Source organism: Protopterus annectens, chromosome 7.part0 (assembly GCF_019279795.1).
Source record: "Protopterus annectens isolate FY-2018-M chromosome 7.part0, PAN1.0, whole genome shotgun sequence".
Lineage (NCBI taxonomy): Eukaryota > Metazoa > Chordata > Ceratodontiformes > Protopteridae > Protopterus > Protopterus annectens.
This window is the reverse complement of record NC_056739.1, coordinates 823,266,048-823,278,216: the sequence shown is the minus strand read 5'-3', so window position 1 is coordinate 823,278,216 and position 12,169 is coordinate 823,266,048. Positions and strand designations below refer to the sequence as shown.

The 12,169-nt window shown below is 43.2% G+C and overlaps 1 protein-coding gene across 1 annotated transcript in view; it reads right to left on the bottom strand.

Moving 5' to 3' along the window:
• Positions 1-12,169, bottom strand: part of COPS6 (COP9 signalosome subunit 6) — an 839,183-nt gene that overhangs the window by 604,966 nt on the left and 222,048 nt on the right. The window contains exon 4 of the mRNA XM_044077362.1: positions 1,924-2,012. Within this exon, the coding sequence (XP_043933297.1) occupies positions 1,924-2,012 (89 nt within the window). The remainder of the gene's footprint in view (positions 1-1,923; positions 2,013-12,169) is intronic.

Here is a 12,169-nt window from a genome sequence, read left to right as displayed (position 1 = left end):
GTTCCGCTGTGGCGACCCCTAACCGGGAAAAGCCAAAAGATACAACAACAACAAAAAAAATGAGACTACAATAAATCATTTCAAAACTTTTCCCACCTTTAATGTGACCTATAACCTGTACAATTCAACTGAAAAACAAACAAATTTGTTAAGAGAAAAATATAAAACATAAAAAACTTACAATAAAAAAGTGTGCACACCCTTAAACTAATACTTTGTTGAAGCATCTTTTGATTTAATTACAGCATTCAATCTTCTTGGGTACACACCTGCCATCAATTAAAGAGACTCTGATTAATCCCAAATAAAATTCAGCTGTCCTAATAGGATCTTCCTGATATTTATTCAGTTGCCTGCTACAGTAAAAGTCATGGTTCGTAGAGAGCTTACAAAACATTAAAGGGATCTCACTGTTGAAAGGTATCAAGTCAGGAGAAGGGTACAAAAAAATTTCCACAGCATTGGATATACCACGGAACACAGTAAAGACCGTCATCAAAAAGTGGAGAAAATATGGGACAACAATGACTTTGCAAAGAACTGGACGTCCTTCCAAAACTGATGAAAAGACAAGACGTAAACTGGTCAGGAAGGCTGCCAAGACACTTACAGCAACACTGAAGGAGATCGAGGAATATTTGGCAAATACTGGTTGTGTACTACATGTGACAACAATCTCCCATATTCTCCATATGTCTGGCTATGGGGTAGGGTTGCAAGATGGAAGCCTTTTCTTACACAGAAAAACATCTAGGGCTGGCTAAAATTTGCAAAACAATACATCAAATCTCCCAAACGCAAGTGGGAAAATGTGTTATGGTCTAATAAGACCAAGGCTGAACTTTCTGGCCACAATTCCAAAAGGTACGTTTGGTGCAAAAACAACACTTCACATCACCAAAAGAACACCATCTCACAGTGAAGCATGGTGGTGGCAGTATCATGCTTTAGGGTTGCTTTTCATCAGCTGGAACTGGGGCTTTGGTCAAGGTGAAGGGAATTATGAACAGTTCTAAATACCACTCAATTTTGGCCCAAAATCTTCAGGCATCTGCTAGAAAGCTGAAGATGAATAGGAATTTAACTTTTCAACACAATTACCCCAAGCATACATTCAAATCAAAAGAATGGCTTCACCAGAAGAAAATTAAAGTTTTGGTATGGCCCAGACCTAAATCCAATAGAAAACCTGTGGGGTGACCTAAAGATGGCTGTGCACAAGAGATGCCTTCGCAATCTGACAAATTTGGAGTGATTTTGCAAGGAAGAGTGGGCAAATATTGCCAAATAAAGATGTGCCATGCTGACAGACTCCTACCCAAGAAGACGGAATGTTGTAATTAAATCAAAAGGTGATTCAACAAAGTATTAGTTTAAGGGTGTGCACACTTATGCAACCAGCTTATTGTACATTTTTTATACTTTTCCCCTAACAGATTTGTTTGTTTTTCAATTGAATTGTACAGGTTATAGGTCACATTAAAGGTGGGAAAAGTTTTGAAATTATTTATTGTGGTCTCATTTTTTTATATCGCAAAAACCTGGCATTTTAACAGGGGTATGTACACTTTTTACATCCATTGTATGTATACATGCAATTCTTTGTCTATTGTCCATTTCATTGATCTATAAAGTATAAAAAGGGGACAGAAACTGAAAAAAAACTAATTTTGAGGAAGAAAGGCAAATGACAGCAGTACCTTATTCAAATGTAAAAACGTGGTTAAAAATATGTATGGTAAGCAAAGGTACAACAGTATGAAAGAAGGGAATTTTAACCAGAAAACAGCAAAAAAACAATTCCAAAAACAGGTGTTTTTCAATGAGGGATAAACTGTACAACGATTATGAAGTTGAACTACACAGCATACAAAAGATACCTAAAACTTAACATCTACTATATCATCTGACTTACATACTAACCTGCTTATGAACATGAATATCTGATGGATCTGGGGGCCCTCCAGTGGTATACCAGCCAAGGAACTCCAACTCCTTAAACACCTGCTTAACTAAACAAAAAATGAAACCCAATTAGACCTGGTGCTTACAGCCTAATAACATTTTACACACAATTACAAATTACTCTATCAAAATAATACAGGATTCTGTAAGGTATTTCCAACAGGCTGTTTGGTTAATATGGGTACTGCATCATGTGCTCCTAATGTACATTCAACTTCTAAACAGATGGCTACAGAAAGTTTGTAAAGAAGCCAAGGTTTAGTAGAAAAGCAACTGAACATGCAATTGGAGGCTCACGCAATCAAAGAATACAAAAATATTTAACTTACAGAGACCATGAAGCTTGACGGCCTCTTTAAAACACACACAAATAGGGAAACAAAACATTTGTGTACACAGCTGTTCAAGGAAAATGACACACATCTGAATAATGGAAAAGCAGCACATGGCTTACTTCTACTTCCAGACTATGTATGACACAATACTTCCTGAAAACCAGGCTACAGCTGCCAAACAACTAGGCTTGTGCCTGAAATTCTCATACTTCCTGTTGTCCTGAAGCCAGGTATGCAATTTGTAAAGCTGTATTATCCATATCCCACAACTGGAATACAGCTTTACTCTCAATTTCTTTACAACCCCCAAACAAAGAATCAATGTGGTACACCTACTAATGGCATCTTGTAGTCAAGCAGTAGCAGGACAGGACTTCATTATGCTTTGTGTTGTTCTGTGAATAAACTGGTTTCCTTATAAGACAAAATATACTACAGTTTCTTAAATTCATTAGTAATACAGTAATCCTCAGAAAAAGAAACTAAGAGGCAATTCAGCAAAAATGGTTGGCAAAGCAGTATGTGACATGCTGTTAATGGAAACGTACTTGTTTGTTGAAAACTGCTGTGTGCTTTTATATATCCAAGTTTCAAGACTTCATCAGAACAAAAAGCCTGTTCTCACTCTTTCTACATATATACACACACACACACACCACACATATATATATACATTATATAATTATATATACCTATATTGATCTATAGATCTTGAGTTTAAAACCTGATCTATATTTTTTTAAACAAGAAACATCTGTATTAAATTACATGTCTGACATAGGCAATCTTATATTTTTATAAATGAAAATAAACCATACCGACACAATCTCAGCTGCAATTATTATACGTTACAAACCATGTTGACGCAACTGTACCTGCAAACACTGTACATCACTTTTAATATATCAAGTCATTGTCACTCAACTCTTACAAAGCTCACTGAAATCCTGCCTTCTTTTAAACCTTGTTCCTCCTCTGGATGTAAATATCCCACATTTCCTGTTTTTTTTCCTATGTAATTTGCTCCTACCCTTTTCTAAAGATCCCAGTTCCAGTTGTTTTACCTCTGTTACTATCTTCGCTACTTCTAGTAGAGTTGTTTTTTTTGGCAGCCAACAAAATTAGACTCAGCAAGGCCTTATTATGTCTACGCAATTCTGATTCTGTATCACAACTCAAAAAAATTACTTCCCTAGTTACTCCAATTTGCTCACCCAACATCTCCGACAGAGCAGTCTGCAGGGAATCATTAAAATCTGCCAACTCATTATACTCCCAGAAAATATGTTACCAGTTACCTCTTTCTTCCCCATCACACCTTCAACGTTTGCTGCCTACCTGAGGAAACATTATTTTGAGTCTGCTTGGGGTATAAAGTTACCTATGTAAACACTTCCAGGCAAAGAGCCTAAATCTTCTAGATTTTGTTGCATATTTGGGAGACATGCATATATCCCCCATTGTTTCTTTGTGAATTGCTTAAGCAACCTCTCTTCCCAATCGTTCCTAACCTCCTCTGATTAATTTGTATAGTTACCACGCTATACTAATTATTCCTCTCTTAATGGGAACTTCTAACCTAGATTTCACTAAAAACTCTACCAGCGCTGGTCTTTCGTTTAGGAAAGAATAGTTGTGTAAAATCTTACCATAACCATAGATGACCTTCTCTTCCATGTTGCAGTATTCATACTGTGGGATTTCCAGCCCTCAGGCAACCCAATGTCGGCTCCTATACAAAAGCTTAAGCCTGATTGCCGTAGGTGCGTGGGACGTCACACGTAGGGCCATAAACCGGTCCAGCTGGTGAATCTGGGAATCTTGAGGCAATGTTATAACTGCCTCATGTACACAGACAACCCTCTCCTCCTCCCACATAACACAAATACTTGCGAGAGATGCAGCTATTTAGCCAAACTGGAGGCTGAGCTCTCTCAACTCAGGACTGGCAAGACCAGACAGGAGGAGAAGGCAACTACACACACCACAAAACCAGCCTCACATAATGCTACCACTCCACTGAATCAAACACATAAACACACAAAGACATACTCGGAGGCTCTGAGTAAAAATTTACCTAAACAGCAGAGGCCTCCAAAGCAGACACCCAAACAACTGCTACCTCAAGACACCCCAAAAGCAACACATAAACCACAAAAGCAGTGTGCAAAGCAGTCACAGCCCTTAAGGCCAAATACAACACCAAACATACTTGTCATAGGTGACTCCATAGTCAGACACACTGACGTCCCACTCACCAGGCTGAACAAGGAGAGGGTCACAGTAAGCTGCCTATCGGGCTAGAATCCGCCACATAACACCAGCACTCGGGTCAATCCAGAGCAAGTACAAATATGACACAGTCATTGGCGATGCTGGTGTGAACGACCTGAGACGCACTCCCTGGACTGCATGAAAAGAGACATAGAGGAGCTCTCTGATTATGTAGCCCAGGCAGGTATGACCCTAACCCTGAGCAGTATCCTTCCTTCACCAAGAATGATGCCACAATATAGAGACAAGATGATCAGCTTTAACAATTGGCTTAATGTCTGGTGTCATTCAAAGGGGATCCAGTGTCTGTCTGCCTGGGATGACATGCTTGACAAGCCACGCTGCTTCAAGGGACGGCTTGCACCTGTCACCCTGGGATTCCGGATATTGGCTAAGGCTCTTGCCACCCCATAGTGCCTTTTTAGGCAAGGCTCAAATTCTAAACCTACCACCCTAGAAAACAAAAATGGGAAGAAATTGAGGGTAATGCTGCTCAATGCCAGAAGTCTAAATCTCAAAATGCACGCACTCGAGGCCCTTCTCAGTATGGAGAACATCGATGTCTGTGCTGTAACTGAAACCTGGTTCAAGGCTCCTGAGAGCACCCCGCACTATTAGGTTTTACCTCATATCATGCCCGCCCCAAAACCCGGACCACTCCACAAAAGGAGGTGTATCCATATTCATAAAGGATACTCACACCTCCAGGTTGGTGGCAACGCATGAAGCTTCGAAACCATCCAGGTGCAACTAACAATAGGCAAAACTGCTCTACAAATTGTAGCATGCTACAGGCCACCCTCTCAAACTCAGGAACCCCACACAGCCTTCCTGAAGACACTGGAGGGTATAAATGTATCTCCAAACACCATCATATTGGGTGACTTCAACTACCCGAATATAGACTGGGAACATTACTCAAGCCCTAACTTTCTAGCCCAACGGTTCCTGGAGTTCATAAATTCAAATGCCATGGAACAGCTAGTCACTGTTCCCACGAGAGGAGAAAATATACTAGATCTCATTGTCACAAACATGGGGACAAAATGCTCCACACGAAGTATATCCCTCATTGGTGAGATCTGATCATAAACTAATCTCACTGGAAATCCACATCCCGCCCCCACCCCAAACAAAAGACCATAGTGAAGAACTTCTCTAAAGCAAACTTCACACTACTCAAGACTGGTGTGGTATCCTTCAAGGCCCCTGAGTCAGAGGAAACCACAACCCAAGCTGCGGAAGCCCTTACAAATGCCTTCTATGAACACCTCCAGGACTGCATGGATCAGGCAATCCCAAATAAAACCAAGACTCTTTCCACAAAGGGCAAACGTCCAGTCTGGTGGACCCCAGCCATTAACAAACTTTACAATAAGAGGAGAAAGCTATTACATGATAGAACAAAATCCATAAAAGGAAGTCACCCCTGATCATTATTAGTAAAAATTACGAGCACTCATAAAATCAACTAAGGCCAATTTTGAGAGAAAAATTGCCATGGATTCAAAGGACAATCATAAGGCCTTTTTCAGCTATGTTAGGAACCTGGGTGGAAACTCACAGATATGCTCAGAATTAGTCCAAAATGATACAAAATCACTGAACCCACAGACATTGCCAACATACTGGCAGACAGGTTCAGTGCAAACTTCACCCCCTCTCCCCCTAAAGGAGAGATAACTATCCCAGCCGAGTGTAGCCTCCCGGACATCTCAAATGCGCAGGTGAAAGCTGCTCTCTCTAAAGCTAAAAACACAGCATCAATGGGACCGGATGGTGTCCCCGGCTGTGTGCTACGAGCTAAATGAGGAATTAAACCCGCACATAAGGCAGCTGTTTAATCTCAGCCTTACCACAGGATACGTGCCCAAGGAGTGGCGTGACGGCAACTGTGGTCCCACTCCACAAAGGTGGCCTCTACGGACCCTGGTAATTACCCCATAAGCTTAACAAGTCTAGTCTGCAAAGCTATGGAGAGGATCATAATGGAGCTCATAAACAAAGATATAGGGGACTTGCAGACATTGGACCCGACCCAGTTTGGCTTTGTCAAGGGAAGATCATGCCTTTTGAACTTGGTCGACTTCTTGAAATAGTCACCAAGGCCATTGATGAGGAAAGGCAGTCCATACAGCCTACCTTGACCTTGCAAGGCTTTCACACAATACCCCACTCGGGTATTGTAGAAAAACTTACCAGCTTAAATGTAAACCCATATGTCACAAGATGGGTTGCAAACTGGCTTAAGGACAGAACCCACAGGGTTAGAGTTGCTGGCGCTGTGTCAGACTCCAAGCCGGTCACAAGTGGTGTCCCACAGGGCTCGGTCCTTGGCCCCTATTGTTTGGCATCTACTTCTCAGAAGTACAGGCCAACATGGGAGGACTTTGGCTGACAAAGTTTGCAGATGACTGCAAACTGGGCCATAGTGGAAAGTGCACCGGACACTGATATCCTTCAGAAGGGACTCACGGAAACAGATAGCTGGTGCCAGAGCCATGGCCTGAAGTTAAACGCCAAAAAATGTATAGTCATACCCTTCGGGAAAAACAAGGTAACCCCAAGCTACCATATAGGTGGCAATCCACTAAGCACAGAAGAGGTTATCAGGGACCTGGGGACCCAGGTTGACAGTGGCCTTTCTTTTGACACTCACATTGCTAAAGTGGTTAGAAAGACTTTCTACATTGCCCACCTGATCATGAAGGATTCACATCCAGATCTAGTGAGGTCATTGTTCCCCTGTACTCTTCACTTATCAGACCAATGATCGAGTACAATGCCCCATTCGGGATGTATCTCACCCGACATCTGCAGCAATTGGAGAGACCCCAAAAGTTCCTCACCAAAAGGATAAAGGGACTCCAAAATCTGTCATATGCTGCCAGATTGAAGAAACTCCAGCTCTATTCAGTCGCATACCGTCTGCTCAGAGGTGACATGTGCCTGACATACAAGGCCATGTCCAACCCGGAATTAATGGACATGCTCCACCTCAAAATCCAAATCCACCAAAACCACTAGAGCAAGCGACTTAAACCTTAGCACGGATATAAATAGGACGTGCTGGAGGGATAGATTTATCACTCAGAGACTCCTACGCTGTGGAATAAAATCCCGGTCCATGTGAGGCAGAGCACCTCGCTGACTCTGTTCAAGAGAAATCTAGACCTGTGGATGGGAGATCGTAGATTTACCCCGGGAATCATCTCTGGGTCACTGCTGGACAGAGGCACAACAAACTAATGGGCACAGTATTTTTTCATATAAGGGATTTCCAGCCCTCAGGCAACCCAATTTCGGCTCCTATATAAATGCCTTAGGGCAGATAGCCTAGTATAAACCTATGAACCTATGAACCTATGAGTACAAATGTGATGTCGGCATGCACAGACCTCAGAACTTTAAGCCCAGATAACAGACTACAAGGCCAAGGAGAAGCAAAAGTAAATGTCCCTGTAGGGCTACAGAGAGTGGCCTGTAGTGAGGGGATACACTGGAGAATATAGAGGGTATCAGTGGGATGGAGGGTGGGAAGGAATACTGCAACATGGAAGAGAAGAACATATATGGCTATGGATTTTACCCAACTATTCTATGTCCTTCTTTTCCCATGTTGCAGTATTCATACTGTGGGAGAGTACCACAGCTAGGAGGAATGTTGGGAGGTGGCAGAGGTGGAGGATTCTAGGAATCCTTGCAGAACTGCCCTGGCAAATCCTACCCTGGCCCTAGAGACCTGGTCTAGTTTGTAGTGCTTAGTGAAGGTATGGACTGTGGACCAGGTGGCTGCCTCCATGATGGAAGCTGTGTTTAGACCTTTCATGAAGGCCTCAGAGGTAGCCATACATCTGGTAGAATGCACTCACACTCCTTGAGGCAATGTTTTGTGATGGTGAGAGTAGCAAAAAAGGATGAAGTTTCTGATCCAGGAGGAGACAGTTTGTTTGCAGACTGCCTTACCCAAGGTCCTGGCATGGAAGGAAATGAACAGTTGGTCAGATTTTCTGAAAGACTTGGTTTTGTCCAAGTAGAATCTCAGTTGCCCATGTACATTTAAGAAATGGAGAATCCTCTCAGCGGAGTTAGTAGGGGAGGGAAGAAAGTGGGTAGGTGAAAAGACTGTTTAAGGATAGTTCACTAACTACTTTGGGCATAAAGGAGAGGTCAGTGTGTAGGGTAACCCTGTCATTGTGGAAGACGGTGTAAGGAGGGCAAGCCATCAGGGCCTGTAATTCATACACTCTTCTAGAAGAGGCAATGACCGCTAATAGGATGGTTTTCCATGTGCACATTTGAAGAGATGCTGTACTGGTGGGGCTCAAAAGGGGGAAGGGTAAGCTTTTCTAGCACAAAGTTGAGGTCCCAGGGAGGCGGGATGGGCTTTCTTGGTGGTGTGATGCATAAGACCCCTCTCAGGAAAAGTTTTACATCTAGTCTGGATAGAAGAGGCGGCTGTAAAGGCAAGCATGCAGAAATGGCTGAGAGATGGACTTTGACCGAAGAGTAAGCTAGTCCCTCTTTAACGAGTCCACAGGTATAGTTCAGGACCAGGGGAGGATCTGCCAGAAATGGGTCTTGTTTCTCAGAGAACACCATTTTGAGAATCTCTGCCATTTAGACATGTACTTTTTTCTAGTAGTTGGTCTCCTACCCTCCCTCAGCACTGATAGCATGTCTTCCGAGTAGTGTCTTCCGAGTAGTGTTGTTTAAAAGAGATCAAAAATTGATCACCCACAGAGTTAGTTGCAGTAAAGACCGTTGTGGGTGCAGGAGGGATCACTAAAGGTGAAGGGGAGTCAAGCTGTAGAAGTTCAAAGTATCTCTTCTGGGTTTCAGAGACTAAAGAAGTATCCCACTTGAAATACTCTTTTCCATTTTTGAAATAGTCTCCCCAAATGATACGTCCCTCAGGTGGGGAGTCCCCTTCAGAGAGTCCTCTTCACGTGAATAGTAGTCTATGGGAGAGGCAATCTGTGAAACACAGGAGACAGACTCCTCAGAGGAGGAGTAAGACTTGTCTGGGTCTTCCTGAGTAACTGCTTGCTGAGCAGATGCTAAAGGCAGGGAGGAGGCAGAGGCCAGCCTAGGACTCAGCACAGGGATGCTAGTGGCAGTAGGGTCTGTAGCCCCAAGTGCCATAAAGGTCTGCATCAAAGAAGAAGTGAAGGATTCCCAGTTTGGGGCTGCTTGAGGCGTCGGGCTCAAGTATTTAGTTTTCCGCTTCCTTTTAGTAGGAGTGTGCATCCAGGTAGGAAGGGAAACAGATGCCTGCGCTGGAGTAGGAGAAGTCTTGGTTGGCCGGTCAAGAGATGGTTCCCCCTAGACGTCGGTTATGACAGACCTCTAAATCAACTCTGCTGAAGTGCTTTCCGTGGATACTGACACGGCCTCTTCCAGAGGAGCTGTCGGAACCTTTTGAGTGATTGGGTGTCCTTCGGCCCCTAGAACGGTAGTTGGCAGAACATCCGAAAGTGGAGTGGCATCTGGAGAAGGCCTGCAAACCTTGGCCTTCTTCCGAGGTTATTTGGCTTGGGTGGCCAACTCGGGATCCATCCTAAGCATGAGTAGTTTAAGCCTTTGGTTTTTTAAAAACAGATTTAACGTGGCCAGACGGCTGCGTAAGGTCTTGGGTACAAAGGATTGGCAAATAGAGCAGGCCTTATGGTCATGCTCTTTACCTAAGCAAAAGACACAGCGGTTGTGGGAGTCTTTGTGCGGAATCTGGCTTCCGCAACTACATTTACTCTTTCTTCGACATCGGCTAAAGAAAACAACTACAGCAACCAAACTAAAGCTAAAGTGAGAAAGAAAAAGGAAAATCCCAAAGGGGTACTTATCTTTTAGAAGTCTTCGGACGTAGTAGCGAAGTGGCTGAAGCTATTGTTGTCTGCAGCTGAAAAGTTCTGAGGTCTGTGCGTGCCAACGTCACATTTATACTCCCTGGTTTATGGCCCCAAGTGTGATGTCCCACGCACCTACGGTAGCCAGGCTTAAGCTTTTGTATAAAAGTCAGGTCTCTTGAGGGCTGGAAATCCCACAGTATGAATACTGCAACATGGGAATAGAAGGACATACCCCCATTTCTTTCTCTTTCTCTATACTCAATCCTTGATGAGGAAGGTCTCTACCCTGTAGTCCAAATAAGTTCTTGGCATCTTCCCATTCTATTTCCTTTCCCTCTCTAGTTATTTGCTCCCAATACCGTGTTTTTTTTGCCAGTTTTCTCCAATACACTCCAGCCCACTCTTTTGTCTGTATCCCTAATTGCAGTCATCCCTCTTGGCACAATCTCCATTCTTAATTCCCATGTTGGCTTAGTTCTCACAATACCTTCTGCTACTTTATGAATGTAATTCTGTCTGATTATTGTTGTTCTCCTTAAAGGTCTGCATCCAAACTCCCAGTCTCTCTCTGTTACTTGTTCCCTGTTTCATTATCATCTCTTTCCACTTTGAATTATAGTTTTTTGCTTCTGCTATGTACATTAGCCTCAACGGTGAAGGTCTAAAATTATTCCTTCAACTCGGATAATCCCAATCTGCCCTGTTCGACTGGAAGAATAAGCTCATCCCACAGGACTCTTGCAGTCTTCCCCTCCCAAGTAAAATCCTTCAGCTCTTTAACTGCTATCCAAAACTTCTCCTCTGGTTGATAAAATATGTCTGACCTGTATTAAGACTAAAGGGACTAAAACATTTTGACTGCTTGTATCTTACTATAGATATTCATATAACAGAGCTCCCATTTTCTCAGTTTTTGTATCATCTTCTATTTAGTCTCCTCCCACATATCCTTAGCTGCCACACCGGTATCATTTTTTTAATCCATTCTCCTAAATACCTCATTTTTTCATGTCCCCATCTTCTTCTTTCGGCTGCTCCCATTAGGGGTCGCCACAGCGGATCATCTGTTTCCATTTCTTCCTGTCCTCTGCATCTTGCTCTGTCACACCAACCACCTGCATGTCCTCTCTCACCACATCCATAAACCTTATCTTAGGCCTTCCTGTTTTCCTGTTACCTGGCAGCTTCATCCTTAGCATCTTTTTCCCCAATATACTCTGCATCCCTCCTCAGCACATGTCCAAACCAACATAATCTTGCCTCTCTGGCTTTGTCTCCAAACCTTCCAACCTGGGCTGACCCTCTAATATACTTATTCCTAATCCTGTCCACCATTGTCACACCCAGTGCAAATCTTAACATCTTTAACTCTGCCACGTCCAGCTCTGACGCCTGCCTTTTTGTCAAAGCCACTGTCTCTAACCCATATAACATAGCTGGTCTCACTACCCTCTTGTAGACCTTCCCTTTCACTCTTACTGGTACTCGTCTGTAACAAATCACTCCTGACACTCTTCTCCACCCACTCCATCCTGCCTGTGCTCTCTTCTTCACCTCCTTTCACACTCACAATTACTCTGAATGGTTGATCCCAAGTATTTAAACTCATAAACCTTCGCCACCTCTACTTCCTGCATCCTCACCATTCCTCTATCCTCCCCCTCATTCACACACATATATTCTGTCTTAGTCCTGCTAACCTTCATTCCTCTTCTCTCTAGAGCATATCTCCACCTCTATAGGGTC